At 39.3% G+C, this 22863-nt stretch overlaps 1 protein-coding gene across 3 annotated transcripts in view; it reads right to left on the bottom strand.

Annotated features, from left to right (window-relative positions):
- The window catches only part of RELN (reelin), a 277724-nt gene that overhangs the window by 197553 nt on the left and 57308 nt on the right, over nt 1-22863 (bottom strand). For all 3 annotated transcript variants that reach the window (XM_077783642.1, XM_077783643.1, XM_031507057.2), the window contains exon 3: nt 592-727. In XM_077783642.1, the coding sequence (XP_077639768.1) occupies nt 592-727 (136 nt within the window). The remainder of the gene's footprint in view (nt 1-591; nt 728-22863) is intronic.

Raw genomic sequence — 22863 nt, 5'->3', positions numbered from 1 at the left:
CAAATGATTAGAAATTACTTGAATGTAAGAGATAGTAATATGCATGCTCATAATTCAAGTTAAGCTATTTTGTTGGACCTTTATTTGGTGCTATATCATTAAATGATAACTTCTGTCTTTCAAACAAATAGCCAAAAAAACCTCTTGATCATTTTTGGTTCATCAGAAGTTCAGAGTGTCTAAAATTAGGAACAGTAAATACTTGAGTATAGCTACTCTCAAATACTTGCATTTTATACTGATGCTTACAATATGAATAATATATTTGTGTGATGTTCCAACTTATATTAAATGCAATACTTACAAGGCTGTAACAGTGCAAATAGGCTATATGCTTAAAGGATCAATTATATGATTAATTACTAAGAATCCATTTCTTTTAAATGCTAGACGTCCTACATGCCTTGAAACTAAGAAGTCCCAAAATGCATAGAAACATTTCAGCCAGGAAGAACTCAATATTCTTACTTCAAATTGCAGTCTACACCTGGCAGTGCACTCTGACTCTTTTATTCAGACAGTGTGAGTGGGTTGGATGGTTCCATCATCTCCAGAGTGAGTATCTGCCCATGGCTCTGTGTGAATACCTACATGAAGTTGACACAGCCCGTCCCTGCAGGCGGAGCAATCCAAACAAAGCTGAGGTTGGTGGTTGGGAGATGGCTCACATGGGATGCAACCACGCTGCACATGAACTGGTTTCCAAACTGGTGGTCAGACATAATTCCTAGGAGAAAGACACAGAGGAGGGAAACAGTAACACGTGTTAATGGCTCATTGCAAGGTGCTAACAGACCGAGAAATGCATCTGCCATGTGTTTCATCAAGGCAACACAGAATGAAAAAAACCCCAGGGGTATGCCATCAAGTAATTAGAATTAATGCCAATGAAAATCCTGGAGCTGGCCTTTGCCTGAGCCAAGGCTGACTTTGCATTTACTGCAAGGCTCCATGTATTTACTGCTATTAGTCTTCATGAGGCCAATACCAGAAGAATTATTTGCATTTTTGAAGGAGCTGGATCACAGCTACTGTAAATCAGTTATTCCCTCATTTACACCCATTACAGATCTAAAAGAAAATAACACCTGAAGAAAAATGCAGCTCTCAGAGAAGGGTATTATCTATTAGTAGACATCTATTCAGGAAAAATAGATGAACTCCAGATTCACAAACTTCTGATCTGAAATAAAAGCAGCAACCTTCCACAGTTTTACCAGCACACATTCTTTTGATTTTTCATACACGCTTCTAATACATGAGTGAGTGTAAATGCCACCTATTAATCCCTCCCTCTGGAATTCACTGTAGTTCAACATTAGACAAAAGAACTGTTTTTAATGTAAAAACAATGTCTGACAGCAATCTTTCTCCCCTTGGAGCCCTTTTGTAGTTTCCTACAAAGTAGTGCAAACTTGGTTGTTTGTTTGACACCCTTTGGCTTAAAGAAAGGTAATCTTACAAGAATAGATCACTACACCTTTACTCCTACTACATGAAAGAGTAAATGATGAAACTATTCTTTTAAACACAGTTATCAGAAGAGAATGCCTTGCTCCAAGTTACTTCAAGTATTGAACCTTCATTTCAAAAAACAGTGACATGGGCTGAAACACTGCTAATAGGATCAAAAGGAAAAGGCAATGGGAGCAGGGAATGCTGAGCTCAAAAAAGGTCACTGTCGGCTATTTGGTGATTGCATCTCAAAGTTTATTGTGGTTGGTATTTCCCAAATTTACTTGTTGCAATTCAAACAACAACAGAGAAATAAACCCCATCTCTTATTACAGCATATATCATAGCACATGCCACAGTTGAAGCAGCTACAATACACAGAGTATTGTCATACAACTTTGGAAAGCTTCAACCCATACAGAGTAACACCTTACCACTTCAGAAGGCTTCAGGTGTCTGCCTATACAGAATACCATCTTATCACTCCAGAAGGCTGCAACCATCTGGCCTTCTTGCTCTTTAGCCCAACCTTTTATCCCCTCGTGTTCAAGCACTGCCCCTGTTGCCCTCTGCTCCCTTTGGTGCTGCTCAGTGCTCCTGGGCACTCCCTGGCTCATTGCTGTCAGTGCTGCTCACCTGCTGCTCACAGCTGAGCCCACTGGGGATGAGGCTCAGCCACAGCCCTACTCCCAGTTACCATCAACCACATTCTGAGTCTCAGAATCCTTTATTTAACTGGGCTTTTGGGGATTCTCCTGTAATGTGAATGCAGCAATTTCTCATAAGCCCCCAGAGATCCAGAGGTGGAAGGAGTTTGCAAGTGAGAGGTTTACATCAAGGAGGGGAATAAATCCTTCCTAATGCAAACACACCGCTCCGCCCGGTGTCCCGGAGGATTGGATGCCAGCAGCACCTTGCATGGAGTGGGAGCTGGCTCACAAGCAAACAATTTCACATTTTATAGACAAAAAGCAATGTCTGAAATCCTAGTCAGGTACTGGTGAGGATGACAGACTATAGCTCAAGGTTATGGATGTTATTTATCCTCAGTGCTATGAAATTCTAAACCAGCTTCAGTTTTTGGGCAGGAGAAATGAGCCACAGTGAATTTAAGTGATCCATCCCAAGAGTGACAGGAGGCAGCAGGTGACAGTAGTGATGCCTGTATTTTTACAAACAACCACAACCTCCTCATTCAGGGTTTTTTAGTTAGTTCCCCACTGAAAATCCACATGAGATTTTCAGTCATTTACACAGAGCTCAAATCCCCAAGTGAAGCTGAAGCTCATCTTGTCAGGGTAGTCACAGAGAAGGCTCAAGCTCTCCTGAACGGAGCCTGTTTTCTGGAGATCAGTAGTAGGGGAATCCAGAGTGATGGTATTTTACTGACTCTTATTACAAGAGACTAGATACAGATGGAGTTTGACCATTTCTTGCCATGCTTTTTTTGCCTTTCTTCGTTAATTGAGAGGGGTGGCAGTGAAATCCTTAAGGAATCCAGTTGCCTGGTGCCCAGGCTCACTGCCCTGCTCTCAGTGCTGAAGTCCTGCAGCAGTGCTCTGCTCGGACAGGTGTGTCCAAAAATATGCCCAGAGAGGTTCCTCACAGAGCAAAGGCTATTTAGGCAACTGCTTTGCTTTGCCCAGGTGGTAACTCTGATACTTCCCAAAGCCTGTCCCTCCCTCTGAGGTCTGTGCTAAAGCCAGTGACTCAGTGCTGTGGGCTGGGGTCTGGGCTGCTGCAGGGCACCAGCTCTCATCTGCCATCATCCCTGGCTATGGGAAACAACCAGCCTCACACTAACAGCGTAATTAAATAACTGATGCTGTCAGGGGAGCAGCAGGAACAGCCCTTCAGTTTGAAGAAATTCCCCTTTCTCCAGAGCCAGCCAAATACAAGGGAGGACAAAGGCTGCCCTAACACATCCCCCAGCCAGGAGACAGCCAGAGCAGCCTGGGAAATGTGACTGCTTCCCTCCTTGGCAGCAACTTGTGAGTTAATGAATTCCCTAGATTTCAGGCAGTATACTGCAAAAATGTGCCTAATACATCAAACACATACAACATCTGTGGAGAATTTCTTTTTCCTTTGATTTACAGTTTAAAAAAAGAACAATTTTGCAGCTACTAGAATAAATTCTAAACAAGGAAAGAATCCCAAGTAATTCAATCCTTTTTTCAGAAAAAAGCCAATGAATAGTACATCAATCATTCAAATCCCAATTTTATAATTTTATCACCATGTTAGATTTATATTTTATTAATAATTGATTGTTATATTATTACAATAAAAACAACCCTCCTCATCTGCTGGATCTTTACTGAGTATATCAACACCATTTAGGAGTTCAGAGCCTTCAGAACATTTAACAACAATTAAATAATGAAACTTCACTGAGTTACAGCAATACTAAAAAACGTTTTGATGCTTTAATTCCAAGGTTTCCCATTGAAAAGGTGAACAAAAAATGATAAAAATGCAAAAAACAATGGAAAATTTAACTGATCCTAAGAACTTGCTAAATTAAAGGCAAAGGATATTATTCCACCTTTTTGCTTTCAGTCTTTTTGCAGTTCCTTATTGTGGAATGCAACTCCACCCTTCCCCAGCCCCTCTCCAAACTGGTAAGCTGCTTCTCAGATTGCATGTTTGCCCCATAGTAAATCAAAGTACAAAAGTGAAAAAAAAAAATCTGCTACAAAAAATTTGAATGCCTATGAGACAAGCCTGATTATACAGCAGCTCTAAGAACAAAACTGAATCCTGTATGTTCCTCTGACAGCTTCAGAATGGCTCATGTCAATATTGTATGTTGGTGTCTCCCTCACACCCTGGTGACCAGTGCAACTATGTACATTCAAGTCTAGTTCACAAAGTCTCACAAGTCTCACAAAACTAATAATCTTTAGGTAAAATTTTAAGATCATCCTGTATAAAACTCTATAAACACTTCAGAAAAAAATCAAGTATTTCCATGTGACTTAATGAATACTGAAATGTTCAAAGTTTTGTGAGAGGCACCCATCCACAGCTCTAAAATATGCTGCATGCAAAGAAGCTGTTAGCATCTTTCTGAACTCCTTTTGCCTTAGTTTTTACAGCGGGCACTCCTTGTAATGACATTTCTAGATTCTCCATCCCCTAAAATTTCTGAGACTTTAGGAGTCTCAGTATGATCAGTGTAACCATTACAACCATTCAAATCCCAGATACGCCTTGTACTTGCCAACAGCTCTGCTAGGACAGATATTAGACATTTTCAGTCTCTCTCAAGAGGGAAGTCAGCAGCTGTTTTTATTGTGTAAACTTTAAGCAAAACGTGCTTAGCTCTACTCAATACGCTACCTACAGTCACTGAATCAAAGAACTTCTATGTGAAGAGGTAGTTTCAAGGGATAAAATTAATACAATAAATGCAGGGATAGAGAAAAATAGTGGAAGGAAAAGCTTAGGTAAATCAGATGATAAATACATCACTTCAATCTTTAAATGTTTAAAATTATTTTATTAATAATCAGAACTGCTAGTAGGGTTGCAACAGCTAATGCAGGGAAATATTTTTCTTCTTTTATAAGACATCATACACAAAGGTGAGCAAGATGTGAAAATGGTGGTCCACAAATGCCCAAATTCAGGTGTTGATCCTGAACTCATTATTACTTTCACCTTGTTGTGTAGCTTCTCCAAAAGGGACAACCATAGATTATAGCAGTCATTCTTCCATTTGGGCCTCTGGAAGACAAAAGATGTTCTTTCCTACTGATAGAGCTTGGGAAGCATCTAATGGTACAGACAAATGCAGGACAGTCCCATCCTTCTCTGCTTTGTAAGTCTGAGAAACATGGATCTGCAATAGCTCTGTGTTATGTAACTACATAATGTTCTGTACTAATGTTTACTCCTTAGGAAACAGTTTTCTAAACCAGAAGTTCATACAAGGAGCCCATCTGCATGTCGAGGTCCTTGGTAAACCCTTCATTATAGCTAAGGCTCAACAGAATTTCCAGTGATGAACCCGATGGTAGGTAGGATACCATTTTCTATTTATTATATGAATTGAGTATCATATTAAACAAGAGAGTGAATGTTAAATACCAATATAAAATGAATGAACACATTTTGTCTTTGCTGCTTCTAAACTGATTATCTGCTACATGCTTCAATTTTCAAAGAGATGTGAAAGTGAGAGCGAAATGCCAAACATAAAATATTGATGAAATTCCATGAACAAAAAGCTCCAAATAACAAAATAGCTCTGGCATCTTTGAGAAAGCAATAATTCCTGATTAGGAGGTAATAAATTTGAGTCAGAAATAAACATTCCCAAATTAGATTTTGTATTATGCAAAAATAAAGAACCAAGTCCATGGAACCATCTTTTCTCTTGGGAAACAGACCTGGAAGACTACATTCTCTATCCAGGCTCTAGCATCTCAAAGGGTGATCCACAAATGCATAAGGTAAGCACAGTTCTGTCTGATGTTGCAAAGCAGGGAAAGATGCAAAAGTGACTATTGCCTGAAAGCACTTCCTATGCTGAATCCCATGCTAAAATGGCCAAACCAGGGCTTGCTATTTGTTCTCCCCATGCAGCACCAGGGACTTTTTCTGAGAGGAAAAGTAGGATGATTAATTTTTTTTCAAAATAGAAAGATGCTGGTGGCCTTATTAAAATTATTATCAATTAAAGTAATCACTTTGGCAGGGAGCTCATGCCCATGGTCTCTACTTTCCAAAAGCACATCCTCTCCATGAAACTGAAGATCATTTATGCAGAGAGGTGCCCCTGCTCTCCTGTCACATGGAAAACCACACCACTCAGATGCAGGAGTGCTGGGACAAGTGACAACTTCGTGGCTGTTAACAAGGAGCCTGGTTCCTCAGTAAAATCCCTCTAGAACAGGTCTCCAGGACTGCTGCAGAACCAAGGTCTTCTGCAAGTTCAGGGGAAACCACATTATTTGAGGTGCAGGAGAGGCCCCAGCACAGCTGGACTGGTGGCTGGCAAGACCTGAACTCACAGAAAGCCAAGTGGAGACCTTAAGGAACATTTTAGGATAAAATCTAAATGTATATAGACATGAAGTGCTATTTACAGCTGCTAAAGCTGCAGCTTTAAGACCACATTTTGAGAGGTAGGAACCGCCCTTTGTCCTATGTATCTTCAGATGTTTAAAGGACCTTTTTTGAGACTTAGCTGTACACATACATAAAAATGAATTATATGTTTTCACTGAATGAGAGTGAAATAATGTCGTAGTTTTAGTTATTGGAAGAATATTTGAGCAACATCCTTGAACAGTTATGAACCCCTTTCAGGGCCCTGCAATATAAGTCTTAAAATTTTAGAACTAGTGAGGGGAAGAAAATCAAATTGCTTCTTGTTTTTGGTGGGTTTTGTCTTAAAAAAATTTCCCACCAAACTGTTTAAGGAAAACATTAATACTCTATGTTAAAAGGGAACATTGTGAGTAAAAAATATCTGGAACTGGTAACTATAATTTCTAAAGCATGAATACAAAGGTACAGTTGTGAGCTCATGCAGTTTCTACCCAAGCAAGTAGCCAGCTAAAGGTTTCTAAATTACACATACATGTTCCTTTCAACTGGAGTAAAAGTGCAGAATATGGCCCTAAGTGAACTGCACCCACCCAGATGAAATATGCTGTTGCCAATTGATTTTTGGGGGGTGATTTCATTCTGCTTCACAGGAAAAAACACATTTCATTTGACAGAGCGTAACAGACTGCTAAAGCACTTGGTAGCCCCTGTGATCAATTAAGGGTCAGGATGGTTTGATAAATTATTAAAGAGTATGAAGCAAGAAAAGACCAGCAACCAACATTCTCCCACCCAGCAATATGTTATCTTTATCTTTCTTGAAGTCAGGTGTTTGTTTCATTATTATTATTCCTACTGCTTCACTATTAAATAATAAATCCTTTCACTATATGCAATGCTGGGGGGAAAATACCATCCACATGTTAATCAGAGCACTAGGGAAAAGCCAGATACGTGTAAAACAGCCTAACAAAGTCTGTCTCTAAAATCCGTAAGTCCTTCTGTGGTCAGGAGACAACCAGAGCCTGAACAGAGCAACCTGATTCTTCAGAGGTTACCAGTGTGCTGAAGTGACTCACACTTGAGATAAGAAGCATGGGTTTTATAAACTTTTCCCCCAAATGTAAAATTTAAATGTATTTCCTTTATAGTTCTGAAAACAATAATTTATTGCAAGTTCACATTTGAATTACATTCCCAAATTGGGCTTCAGGGAAACAGTTCAGTTTAGGGCTTTTAGGTGCCTACAAGAGAAGTGCTTTATATCCACATTTGTGAATATTTGCTGAAGTCAGCCCTTCACTAGAAACAGAGGTTTGCAGGAATGAACCACTAATGAACAGATTTTGAAAATTTGCTTTGAAAGGGAGGATATATTTTTGTTTAATCTCCTTTTTAATGTTCTCCTTTAAAGGGATTGTTAATCAAAACTTTTTAGCACCTTTTGTTAGAACCTACTTAGGGTTATAATTTCATCTCGGGGATTTATGAGTACTGGTCTCATTAAACCTAACAGGAGCTACACATATGGAAATTGTGGAGAATGGGGCAGAGAATATCCCCCTTCTATAGCAAAATTCCCAGAACACTGATTCAGTCCCTTGTGTAATGTGTGATTTGGCTCCATGAGTCAGGGGAATGGGGTGGTGAGACCCTGGTCTGCAGCATGTTGGTGGTTTCAGGTCATTGTTAGAAGGGATGAGAAGACACTTTACTGCTGAAATCTAAGTGCTCCATAGAGAGCAACACTAAGTGCTCCAAGGCAAGTAGATTTAGTAACAGTAAACAGGGACCAGCAGTAATATAAATAGAAAATGTTAATAAGTCACTGTGTTGCTGAAATATAGAAGAAGAAAAAAATCTATTTCTAAAGGCTTGAGCCAAAATCTATTTAAAATGTTTTCTTAATAGTCCCAGTATGTTTTATAATAGCAATTTATATATATATTTTTTTATAGACGTGTTAGGCTGATACCTTCATTCTGTACTTTTCACAGTTTCTATTTTAGCACCAAATTCTAGTTTATTCTGTTGAAGGAAAGCAATTGTCTCTGGTTTGCATCCACTTTTTTTTTTTTTTTTTTTTTTTATTGTTACTGCATTTGACTGGTTTCTCATGCATATGAGAGCTCTCAAACAACTTCCAAAAAATATAGCATTGTTCTGAATCTTTCCACTTTGGAGACATAAACCTTTGTCTTATGAGCCAAACATGACACACTCTGCTTGGTAGGACTTATACCAGTGACAAATGTGACAAAGGGACACCTTGTTATCACATCAGACATTTGTTCCCACCAGACTTATTGTCAGAGCCAGCAGTAACCACATCCTTCTCCTTACAGCAGTGACAATTCACCAAAGCAGCACTGGAGCCCCTGGAATTGCCCTGAATTTGCTTTAGTAAAGGTGAAACTGTGAATCAGCTGTCTTACAACTGACAACACCATCCTGACTCACTCACTTAAACAGAGCCATGAACCAACCAAACCTCCCTGCTGACCAGAGCAAGGAACATCAAATGGCACACTACTGTGCAATAACTAGAAATTCAGTATACAGGGCAGTAAAATTGTAACTGCCCAGTACTCATCTATAAACACATGCATCCTGATTGGACCTAGAATGTACCTAGAAAGCAGCAAGGTTTTTTTTTTTTTTTTTTAATATTCTTCACCCCAGACTCAGCTGAGCTGGTCCGAGTGGTTTGCAGTGACAACATCCCTTCTATATGGCTGCTGGTAACATCTCCTGGTGTCCTGTTTGCTCTTCCATAGCCTAGCATGACTAATTACAATAATGGCTTTACCTACAAAAGCCTAAGTCTCTCTTTAATTTACTCAAAATTAACTTAATGGTTTCTGGCAGCAATCTGCCCCTAACGCATTTCCCCTATTTTGATCGTTTGCCCGCGTTGCCGTCAGTGCCTCAGTCACTACAGGAGCCACTCTGCACCTCCTATCCTGGCTGCACTTGCCCTGTCCCTAATTACTCCTTATATCTGTGTTATCAACATTACTGTGAACTCTGTGCTTTAAAATTGATAGTTTCCTCCAAGGCAAATTAAGTCAGTCAAACTAATCAATAATGATAACTACATAATGAAACCAGAGGGACTTCCATATAAATCTTTCCAGATGGAGTATTTATCTTATGCAGACATCTCTTCCTGTTTTGGAGTGATGTTGTTATGGAAGCTATCCTGTTTTATCCCCCAATTCCTTATCTCAGATGATCTGAGTCAACTTGAAATCATATTGTGTTGTCTGGGTTAGCTGGGATAGAGTTGATTTTCTTCCTAGTGCTGTGTTTGGATTAAATATGAGAACAACATTGATAACACACTGATATTTCAGTTGCTCAGTAGGGCTGACCCCTAAGTCAAGGACTTTCAGAGTCTCGTGCTCTGCCAGGGAGCAGGTGCACAAGAAACCAGGAGGGGGCATGGCCAGGGCGGCTGACCCAAACTGGACAAAGGGATATTCCATACTATAGGATGTCATGTCCAGCCTATAAATAGGGGGACTTGGCCAGAAGTTGCCAATTTCTGCTCAGGGATGGGAGGGACATTGGTCAGCAGGTGGTGAGCAATTGTATTGGCACTGTTTGGTTTTTTTCCCTTGGGTTTTATTCCTCTCTTCATTTTTCATTTTCATTATTATTACATTTTGCTTTATTTCAGTTATTAAACTGTTCTCATCTCAGCCCAAGAGTTTTACCTTTTTCTGATTCTCTTCCCATCCCATGGGGTGGGGAAGGGCTGGAAAGTGAGCTAGTGTCTCACTGTAGTTGGAGTGTGGAGTAAAACTATGATGTGTACAGAAGCCATGGTTTGTCCCTCACCAGTATCAACTGCAACATGTCCACAGAGCTGGAGACAAGAGGCACTTTCCATTCAGAGGAGCAGTTCTGGAGGTGCTCTGAGTCTCACGATCCCCCTTCCCACAGCTGGGCTTGCAGCAGCCTCAGCAATACCTCCATTAGGGTGACCTCTGTAGGGACACTGAAGTGACCTGTGACACAGCCAGTCTCACAGTCTCTGGGAGACATTTGGGAAATCTGAGGCTCCCAATAGCCTATCTGCTCTGGAAAGATGGCATGCAGGCAGGAGAGATGCAGCTGTGAGGGAAAGACCAGCTGAGGTAATGACAGACTGTGGTTTTATCTTCATACATTTATACATGGCCAATCACTAACACATGTGCCATTTGTACCTGCAGTGTCTGTAACTGTGAACAAGAGCCAGGATGTTTGCCTTTTTTCTGCAGCTGACACCAATGACACAGTAGTGCTGGTTTGCTACAAATTCCTCAGAATTCATAAATACAAAATCCAGAACTGTAAAGTTGTATAATGAGCACCATGGCCATTCTCAACCTCTGCAAAGGGGTGAAGCGAGCAGAGGAATCACTGACCAAGTTGGTGGGAGAGGTAAGGGAGAAGTGGAGCTGGAAAAATGGTATTATGGATTTAAAATTAAAATTGTCAGTCTCCAGGAGTCCTTTTTTTTTTCTTAAACCATGCAGAAACTCAATGCTGCTGGCTGAAATGCACCAGTATCTCTGTCCAGATCAAATTACTGTGGAAGAAAGCACAGTCCTGTATAGCACCTGTATGTTCCACAGATATTTTGTTGTATCAGGAAAAAACTGACAGATTTTCCTCCTCTAAGGCCACAGATCAATTAAATTTATAAATTTTATAGTATAAATGCAGCTTTTATAGCATTGATAACTTTTAGAAGGCATTAGGTCTGGGCTAAAGCATTCCTGGGAGGGTGAGTGTGCTCTGTGTGCTGTGTACCAGCAGCAGGATGTGGGAGCCCAGAGGGACAGCCAGCCTGGCTGAGACCTCATCCCTCCCCAGCACCTGACTGACCCCATCAGGGTGACCTCAGTCAGCCTCACCTCACTGACACCAGGGAAAAGCACAGGGGCAATAGAGGCAGAACTTTGGTATTCAGGTACTCAGCAAAGCTGGAGTGTGAAACTGTTTTCCTGATATACATTGCTCATGCTTTCTTTCATCTCATAAATATGAATCTTTCATCAAACAGAAATATGAACTGTGATTTGTGGTCTTTTGTGGTGTTTTTGGAAAAAAAAATTCCTTTTCTACAAACACACAAAAGCTTGCTTTAATTTTCTATGCATATTTAACATCTCTTTTTACAGTTTTCATAAACATAAAGTCTGGAAGTTGTTCCCTTTCTCTTGTAAAACATGCAGTAATTTTTTGCTTCCTGGTTTATCTTAAATAGTGCAATGATCCAATTATTTGCAGTTTCATAATGCCTCTTCCCCACTGGTCAGCAATGGACCACAATGTTGAGTACGAAGGGAAGGGCAGCATAGTCAGCAGGCTGAATTTTTGCCCACTGAAGGCAGAATGACACCCATAAAAAAGAAAACTCCTCAAAAAATATATTGCAAGTTAACAAACATGAACAGCAGCAAAAAATTTCTAGAAAGAAAACCTAAATACAAAGCTTTACACACCAAAAGAAGCAAAAATGGCAAGCTCAGGAGAGTAAATTATTTTACTAATTCACTCCCACATTACTACTTTTACTCTAATGACAAAAAAATCACCCATAAAAAAGTCTGATGCATTGTCCCCTGCCATATGGTATATATTAAGACAATATACAATAGGCAAAAATTTTAACACTGCAGTTCTGTTTCTACCTGACAACACATACAGTCAGTCAAGAGTCACAAGAATGCAAAGAAGGAAATGCTGTGTTCCATTCCTTTGCCTGAAATTTACTTCTAGACAAAACATCATTAATCCCTAACATGCAAAAGCACTTCCAGATCAGATATAAGAAAGGAAAATAAAAGCAATCTACCAAGAACAGTATCCCCCTTATAAACTATCAGTCAATGTTAACCAAAACTTCTGGGGAAAAATATTGCAGTTATTGGAGTCTGTGTCCTCAGAAGAGCACTTCATGACTAAATGGGCAATGCTGAACTGCAGTCATTTAGTGTTCAATATAGGATCTTAAAATTTAGTCCTGGGGGTGCTGCCATGGAGCTGGCATTGGGCTGGCCCAGAGGCAGGGCTGTGTCCCCTGGAGTGGCACACACTGCTCCACACACCTGGTGGAGCTGCAGCCCCTGCTGTGCTTGGTGTCCTATGCACTCACAGAAAACAAAATTGAAACAGAATAAAATATTCACCTCTGAATCCTAATCAAGGTTCATGTGATAGCATCCAATGTAACAACATGCATGAAAATTAAGGGTGCTACAGAAATAGGGTGCAGGAGCCCTCTACAACATGACTTCCAAAACAACTCGTGGTTTTGCTGAAAAGAAGAAAGCTTTATACAGACCTGTGGAAATATGAGAACATCACCAAACTAAAGATCATGTGTAAGAAGTCTGAGTTGCATTTTAGAATTTGGGATGAAAACAGAAAAAATCTTTGGACTCCAGATGTGGGGTGTGAGTGTGAGCAGAGCATCCCAGGTGCTCCTATTGCATCAGCTAGATGCTTGAATTTAATCTTGAACCTTGCTTGCTTCAGTTCCATGAATGAACACTTAGCTGAAAGCTCATCTCTCCCAGCTGATGCCCCCCACTGTGGCTGTAGTAGGATAAATGTTCCAAGATTTTATTGTGGATTTAAAAAGGTTTTAAAAAATATGCTAAGTCAAAGTAACACCCAAGGGACTTACGCTAGAGAGCTGCAGTCTCATTAATGTATAAAGAGAAGGCTAAAAATGTAAAGATAAAACATGGCTCTGCTTTTTGACGTGCTAATCTTTCCTTAAAAAGAAAAATAACTTGAAGTGCTGCAGCTCTGCTGGGAAGTTCTCCCCTTCATTATTGTTTTGCAATGAAAAAAGTGTGTGTTTCACTCAGGGAGAAATGTAACTTTACATTTCAAGCTCTCAAATATATTTTTTCTTGTTCAAGGCAGATTAGCAGTTGGGCAAATGAGAAGGTTTACTAATTTCCATTCATCTCAGCCCTGCCATGCATGCTAATTGAGGTGTTTTCATCTGAGACTTCCATATATTTTGCAATTGTGACTTTGCTGTTGTACATCTCTCTGTAACATCATCTCTCACAAATATCACTCCTTCTCCACATGTCCATGTTCTCTAACCCATAACTGATTTTCTTGGATGGCATCTATTGATTTCTGAATGGAGCTAGTGCTTCTGGATCCTGTTGCTCATTGATAAAATAGTATATAAAAGGATATTTCTGGTAAATAAATGCTTACCAAATCTGCATAGACTAGGGAGTTTCCAACTGATCTACAACTATGGGCCAAATATGCAAAATAGTTTGATCTAGAAGAATGTGGCATCCCAAAGCTGACAGAGCATTATTTAGTGCAGTGTCCAAATCACTGAAGAAGTATATTGTATTGCTTAAATTGCTTCTTGGGTAGATTGAAGCCATGTCATACAAGTGAATCCAAAGGAGGACAGAGCCATTCCAGAGGGAGGCTGAAGACAGCACCATGGTGGCCACCTGGGGAAGAAGCTCCATGTCTACAAATTCACAAAGACATGGAGGACTGGGGAATGCCCGTGTCCTGCTTCCCCCAAAAATATCCATAGTAGAATATTTGTGATCACTAATTGCGCCTGTAATAAATTTATGTACTCCACACTTCTAACACTTACTTCTAACACTTCATTTTGGTCTTCATTTTGCTATTTATCTCAACAAATCACCATACTTCACTTTGAAATAACATCCATAATTAGTTCTCCACTTATTTTTCATTTCAATATTTTGACATACGAGCACTGCACAACTGGAGCTGCAGGTTGTCCTGGCAATATGTCAAAAGCTCTAAGGCTGCCAATACTGTGTATATAGGTGTCCTGTTTTTCTGGGGTGATAGATACAGTTGTATTATTCCTTACGCAGGTCTGTGCAGTGTAGTACAAAGTACAGATAGCTCTTTGGAAATGACATCTAAGCTTCAATTAGATAGCCATAGAGACTTAGTGATGATGGAAAGACCAAAAACATGCAATATGATCTTCCAGCTTTTGAATGCTTCTTTATGCCTTGTTCATTCTTAAATGATACTTTTAAGAGATCCTTTAAAATACCAAATTAAGGAAATAAAGTATTTTATCAGACACAAATCCTCACACTTCATGACATAAGCACAGATCTGTTCAACCCATATCAGCAAGTTATACCACTTGAACTAGCTATCTTGAGATAGCTAAGTTTGGTTATGCTGAAGTCACTTTTCTGAATAATGAGACTCCTGTGAGGAGCTCCAAATTAGCTTTCAGCTAATTACAGTTTACATCAGCTACTGATAAGAATATATAAAATTGTAAAACTTATATAAAAACTGAGTAAACAATTGAACCCCTGATAACTCCCACAGGAAGGGTCCAGACTGCTTGAACTTTAAATACATAATGAGGCAGTCCTCACACAGCAAATGGTTACAGTCCTTTCTTTTATAAACAACGTGGAGAGAGGGATGTTTAGGATGGGCTCCACAGAAAGCTGCCTATAACTTATGTCCCATTCAGTTTTCAAGAATTCCTTTACAATAAGGATTACAGAGAGCAAAAACATAACATATACAACAAAAAGATTGTGATCCCCATAGTCAGCCCTACAATACAACTATTTCCAAGAAAATGAAGGAAATAAATATTTTTCTTGCTAGCAGGCACCTTTTATTGTACTTGACAGAGATAAGAACCTGTGAGCTGAAAGAAATTCCCAATATTCATTGCAGATTTGGCATTCAGAATTTTAAAATCTTTTTATAACTAATTCTACTCACTCTGTGCAAATGGCAATTTTCAAATACATGTAACCTGTGGATTACTTCAGTAGAAACATGCCATTAGGGATAGCTATCTTAGTAAATTTAATTTACTTTCAAAGTGGGGAAAAAAAGTAAGATTTACTGGAAAACTGGTCAAAGAAGAACTTTAATAACAAAAAGGCTGAATTGAAGAGAGGCCATGATAGATCTCTGAACACTAGTGGGTGAGGCAGGTTGGTTTTGGTGCTCTCTGGTGTGCTTTGAAATTGTGAAGGTAACAAAAAAATGCTATATTAGTACAGAAAATTTGAAAATAACCTTCAAGACAAATCTTTGCTGCTGAAGGGGATCGTTTTAATGTGATGTTTTATTCATAAAAAGTGAATGTATGGCTGTATTCAAAGCTGAGCCCAAAATGTCCCAGAGCATTTGGACAAGAAAGTAATAGCTAAATGACTGCATCTGTACAAGTATGGTTGTAGATATAAGCTCCACATCAGTACAGGTCTTCTTACAGGAAAAATGAATCAGCTACTAGAGTATCAGATATCGTTATCCTGTTAGAATTGGATCTCTGCTGGAGAATATACCAGTTTGATCACAGCTTCCTTCCTGGGGCTCCTGTTGTTCCATCAGTACTTAGTTTTTGCACATAAAATATCTCTTAAAATCCAGTATACCATAGAAAATCTTATTTTAGAACTTCTGAGACTTTTGTCCAGATATATTTCCTGAAGGAAAACCTTTCTTTGGTCAGATGGTCTAAGCAGGAATAGCAGTACTTTTGCTTTGAGGCTTATGCTTTTCCCATGGAGTTTTACTGAGCTCTAATGTGCATTCACTGTCATGCAGTTCTTCCTTATAACTACTCAAATAAAGAACAACCTATTCTTCACCTTTATGAAGGGCCACCAACAGATTGTGTTACATTAAATTAAAAAATGCAGCTATGCCACACATTGCAGCACATCCAGGAGTGATGACTGTGAATTGAAGGCTGGTATATAAACTTTTTATGCACTTTGTAAAAACTCAACATCTGAATTATTGGGTTAATTTTTCACACTTTGATTTAAATAACTTCATTTGAACAGGTAATTACTCTGGTCTCATGTTTATTTGTCCCTCACTCCCCTTGCTTCAGCAAACATCCGTCCCCTCAGCCTCTCTGTCAGAATCCTTCTTTGGCTGCATGGGCTGGGAGAAAAAGACTTTTACATTCTCGGGGTCACCTCGACACCTGAACCCCAAGACCTCTCCACCATCCCCTTCTTTCTACTCTGCTTCCACACTGTGTGTAGACCTCAAATATCCCTGTCCTCAAGCAGCTCTCAAATGACAGCCCTCATGACAGAACTGCAGAACAGAGTTAGAATCTTCCTTCTTGAGAAGAAGGGGGGCTAAGTAAGTATCAAGCAGCTAATTCCATGGCAAACCCCCAGGGTTCACAAAATCCAGCATATATTGGTCAGACTGTTTTCTGTCATCAATTTTCTCATGAAATCCAAGAGCTTCTGTACAAACCTTTCTAATCATCTGGTGACTTCTGTAAATAAAATTAGCCACAAAGAATGAAAAATGTAATTTCATTACAATGTACCATCACCAAAAGAGCACCTTTCCTGTGTTGTTTAGCCATTTGGCTGAAATCTGCAGAATTCCAGTTTGGCTCATGACAATTGTTGATTCTCTTTGTGTCATCCACATTATTTGAAGGACTTGTTTTCAGTGTCATCTAAACATAACTGGTCTCTGTTGTAATTAAACTTTGATCAATTTTTTATTGGGATCTCAGAGGAAAACAGTATTTGACTAACATGTATAATTCTGCATGTATTAATCAAGTGAATTCTTGTTTAACTGATGGAATTTCACATAATAACTACTCCTCTCCATTGTTAATTAGCAGAGCAGAAAAATAATATAATCTGATTTCACTGAAATAATACTTTTGTATCTGGAATATTCTGAAACCTTTATTTTAATGTCTAACTTTGATTAATTTAGTTTCAAAATACCATTTTTAGTCTTTCCTGAGACACTTAATTAAAAATACAATATCCTTATATTCAAAAGTGATCCCAAACAATAACAAAACATAAATATATGGCATTAAGCACTTGAATCCCTTAGGCCAGCTGTCCCTTATAAATCAATACTAAATATCAATTTCATTACTATTGTCATGAAATGTTAGAGAATTTTCATCAGAAATCTGGAAGATCTGAAATCACCAACTGTGACACTAAATGATATAAACATTGGCCAGGTGGGAGCAAATTGTGAGTCAGGTTAGTCACGTGGAGCGTGGTAAACAGATTATTTGGTAAACTGAGCCAACCTTAAAAACAGCAAAACAATCCCTGGCCCACCTCCTTCCCCACATCCTGTAGGAACAAGGAAACTTGCAAGAAAAAGGACCTGGAGGAGGAAGAGACTTCACCTAAGGTCAGAGGTGCCCGTGCAGAACAACCTCACTGCTCTGCAGTGCTGAAGAGGAAAGACCCATCACATCAGGATTGATGCTGGGACTGAATGAGGCAGCCACATCTACTCCCTGTGCAACAACCAGAGCCAGTAAGGAAAGGTGGCAGGTGACACCAGCAGGTAACTGCTGAGAGACAGAGGCACCCTTTGCCAACCTGACACACTCCCTGTTCCTCTGGTGAACAAAGAGGGGATAACAGGACTGGTGCCACAGCCTTGGTCTTCACTAGCAACTGCTCCAGCCACACAACCCAAGTGGCAGAAGGCAAAGGCAGGGATTGGCAGAACAAAGATCCACCTGCTGCGGGAGAAAGTCAGGTTAGAGACACCCTAGGGAACCTGGGAGTGCACAAATCTATGGGACTGGATGAAATGCATCCAGGGGTCCTAAGAAAACAGGAGGATGAAGTTGCTCATGAAGTTCAACAAGATCAAGTGCAAGGTCCTGCACCTGCATGGGAACAATTCCAAGCACAAACGCAGGCTGGGCAGAGAGTGGATTGAGAGCAGCCCTGAGGAGAAAGACTTGGGAGTGCTCCTGGATGAGAGGCTGAACATGACCCAGCAATGTGCACTCACAGCCCAGAAAGCCAAATGTATCCTGGGCAGCACCAAAAGGAATGCAGGCAGCACGGCAAGGGAGGGGATCCTGCCCCTCTGCTCCGCTCTGGTGAGACCCCACCTGCAGGGTTGCATCCAGATCTGGGGCTCACAACAAAAGAAGAACATGGACCTGCTGGAGTGAGTCCAGAGGAGTGGCACAAAAATGATTAATTAGAGGCATGAAACACAATTAGGATTGTTCAGCCTGGAGAAGAGGCTCCAGGGAGACTTCATAGTGGCCTTCCTAAACCTTACGGGGGCCTACAGAGAGATGGAATTTTTTCACAAGGGCATGTAATTGTGAGACAAAGGGGAATGGCATCAAATGAAAAGAGAGTAGGTTTTGATTATATATTAAGAAGAAATTCTTTGCTGTGAGGTGGTGAGGCACTAAAAGAGCTTGTCTGGAGAAGCTGTGGCTGCCCCATCCCTCCAAGTGTTCATGGACCTTGTTCACCTGGTCTAGTGGAAGGTCTCCCTTTGGAACCAGCTGATCTTTAAGGTTGCTTCCAATTCAAACCATTCTATGACACTATGAACTGAGGCTACAAGAACACATATTGCTGGAGTTCCCAATTTTAGAAGGAAGCTGAAGATGCCAAAGTCTGGGGAAAATAGCTTATCTGCCTTATACCTTCTGCTTAGATATAAAAATTATTCCTCAGTGTTCAATATCTATAGGCTATAAATTATTTATCAAATATTAAAAGTGATTTTATTTCAGTGGATAAGTTACCCTAACATAAACAAAAGGACTTATAGATACACTGCTAAAGACACAGCAAGAAATAGCTCCTGGAAGTTCAAAGGAGAAACATTAAAATTAGAAATTAGGCACATTTTTAAACAGAATATGATTAATGACTGGGAAAAGAAGTACACAAAGTAGATTCTTCATTTCTTGTAGAACATGTAAGGTCATGCACTTTAGATAATAACAAGAATACTTTCAGCTACAAACTAGGAATTACTGAGGAGGAGAAAGCTCTGTTCACATTAGTCAACCACTGTTTGAAAATAAGCTACCAGTGTGAAAAAAGACAAACACTGCCCTAGAAATCATCAGCTCAATTATTTCTAGTAACGATGGGGGAAGTATTAGTACAGTGCTGGTAAAGTACTGCTAAGACATCACTTCAATTATTGTGTGCAATTATGAACGCTTGTGTTCAAAAAAGATTAACTTAGGCTGGAACAGCTGCAGAGAAGGACTGCTAGGATGATGAGAAGAATGTAAAATATGTCACAAAAGGAGACAGAAAGAGCTTGTTTAGAGAGAGGATGACTGCTATCACTAAATATCACAGGGTTGTAAAGGAGCTGTTTAAGCCAAAAGACAACCGTGGTATAAGAACAAAGGGTAGAAACTGGACTTGAATAAATTTACTCTAATTTAGATCCTTTTTAATCACTAGGCAAATGAAGCATTGAAACAATTTTGCAATAGGAATTTAGGAGATAAATTACTATAACCAGCTTTAAGATGGAGCTTAAATCCACACACATTAAAGCTACAGCATCATTGTCACAGCTCTTGCAGCACCAGGGACCAGAGCCAAACTGGAAGGTTCCTCTCTGGGGATGGTTCCCGTGCACTGCAGGGATCATGTGCCAAAATGGCCAAGCCACCCCAAACTGCAGGGCCTGCTGAACCAACACCATGCTTAAATTGTGACCAAGGCCTGAAGGTGTCTTAATTACTTGCCTTGTCTTAAAAACCAGAAAATTATATCCACCTACAAGCAGCCCTGCTTCCAGGTTTTCTGTTAATGACAGAAATCTACATTTAAAAACTAATTACTCATTTATTTTTTCCAAAGCAAAGCTCAAATTACACTGAAAACGCCATAGTTAAGCAGATATGTACCAAGGTTCATATACAAAAAGGCAGTATTTAGATCATGCTACCAAAAATAAGAATTACCTGGATATAAAAAGAATATTCACTGTTTCTCTTGTACTTTATGTGAGTAGGAAGCATTGCTTCAGCCACAAAGTCAGGTTAGCATTGACTAACAGTGGTTCAGCTTAATGTTGTCTGCCTTGTTTAAACAACTCCTGCTGCAATTACCTTTCCTGTTGCATGTGAAGTGATTAAACAGTCCTTTAATAGCAATCTAGCTGTGGTATGGTCATACATTGTTTTCCAAACTGCTTCTGTTTATCATAAAAGGTCATTTCATGACACTGGTTTCCTAAAATCCTTCAGATTTATTATTTGTCTTCAAGGCACAAAAATACAAACTCTTATGAAGACTCTAAGCTATTTCCCCTTGTATTAGAATAATTTTTAAACTACTTCTATCTTCCTACTACTTCTTGAATGCCTGCTCTAATTAGATTGACAGCTTCTCACTTTGTTCTGAAAGCTGTAGGACTGCATTTAAAAAAATCCAACCAAACACCTCGAGAAAAAAACTGCAAATATCATGGATGGGGATTTAAAATGCAAGTTCCCTCATGTTTAGAATTATTACTAAGTTTAATTAATTCAGTTTTAATTTAATAACAATGACAATAATATAATTAAATGTATTAAAAATAATAATTATTCACATGAGCAATATTTCTTTTTCATGTGGCTTATGTAACCCAGAAAAGCATGCCTGCCATTATTTCTACTGAAAATATCCACTTGACTATATTCCATTTTTAACTGCTCCAGAGTTCATGTTTTTTCCTCTGGTGCAAATACTTGTCTTCAAGATGTTTTTGGGGAGGTGACATATGTAACAAATAAAGTAGTACGAATATTATATATTTTCCTTTACTAATAAAACAAGGAGTAATGTATTTTCAATTAAAAAAGACAATGAAAATAAACATAAAACAGGATTTTACTAAAAATTTAAAATTAAAATTTACTAAAATGTCCTAAATTTTATTAGACTATGATTCAAGAAAGTGAGCACTCATTGAGTGAGTTGTAAACATGTTTACATATTTGTGTGGAATTTTGAAAATAATTTGCTTTACTTTTGAAGATATTTGTATGTCATTTATAATAAAAGACCTAGTATAAGCCCAGGAGACTCAAAATAAAGCATGCCACGAGATTACAATTGGTAGTGCTGAAGAACCAAGACCCTCTCATAACTGGTCAGCAGATGCCTCTGTTGGAAATTGCAAATGAATTCAGTTCAAAATTAAATGCTTTCTGAGTCATTCCCTAGAGACTGGAATTCAGCCTTTAAATACACATGAGAACCCATCAAATGTGAGTCAATAAAACAATGCATGAAAAGCCACTTGTCCTGGCGAGACGCTTCTACACCAGCTTTTTAGAAAGTACTTCAGAGGGTTTGCAACAGCACAAATTCCATAGCCAGCATAAAACCAGATTGTGTTAACAGTAACCTTTCCTCCTTTTTCTCACCCTGTGCCGATAGGGTGACATTAAATACAATTTCACTTCAATAAATTCACATATTAAATAAAAAAAAAAGTTGCTCCATGTAATTTCAAAGCTATGTTTAAAGGATACTGTAGCTGCACTGCACTTTAGCTATTCCCAAAGCTGAACTATGCAGCTGTTTGTTACCAAAACCAGACAATAGCCTGAGTCTCAGAAGGAGAAAAGCCAGGGTGGGACTCGGCCCCAGGCACAGACGATGCAGACGTGACAAGTGACGAGTCTTGGCTCCTCACACACGGGGAGGTTGGTCAGCCCATGGCAGGGGACACATGGCCACCTCAAACCTCCATGTGCCACCAGCCAAAGAAAATTAACCAGTTGTAGGGTTAACCAGACTGTGACATTCACACTCTCTGGACAGCAAGACATAATTCTGTCTCTCAGGATTTCTTGGAGAAGCACAGAGAGAAGAAGAGAAAACAATCTTTATTTCTGCTCCTTTGTTTTCCCCATGTGGAATTTGGTATGGAGATTGTTTACCTGAAGGAATTACTGGATTGGATTCTGGTGAAGGTCGTTTGGGTTCAATGACCAGTGGGATCCAGCTGTGTCTCGGACTCTCAGCACAAAAGTCACGAGTTTGTTAATTGATAGGTAAGTAAGAAGTATGTATGTAAAATAGGATAGTATCTCTTTAAATAGTATATTAATGTGTATATTAGTATATTATATATATATAGTATATAATAGTATATATTATATATATATATAGTATATAATATTGTATATATTATATATATATATATATATATAGTATATAATAGTATATTAACGACCTTACCTCATCTGTGGGGAAGAGGCAAGAAGGGCTCTTATCCAGAGTTTTATTAGCATTTGACTTAAAGGTCAGGCAGTGTAGTCCGTTCCTTCTGACCGATTTGTAAGTTTATGCTTTGGATATTAACTAAAGTAATTAATCAGCCTCCTGTGTCAGTACAGGCTGGGGGATGAACAGATGGAGAGCAGCCCTGCCAAGAAGCACTTGCGGGGGCTGAAGGGAGAAAAGCTGGACACGACAGCAATGTGCACTTGCAGCCCAGAAAGCCAAATGTATCCTGGGCTGCCACCCC

Source organism: Lonchura striata, chromosome 5 (assembly GCF_046129695.1).
Source record: "Lonchura striata isolate bLonStr1 chromosome 5, bLonStr1.mat, whole genome shotgun sequence".
In the NCBI taxonomy this organism is placed as follows: Eukaryota; Metazoa; Chordata; class Aves; order Passeriformes; family Estrildidae; genus Lonchura; species Lonchura striata.
This window is presented reverse-complemented; position numbering and strand designations above follow the sequence as displayed.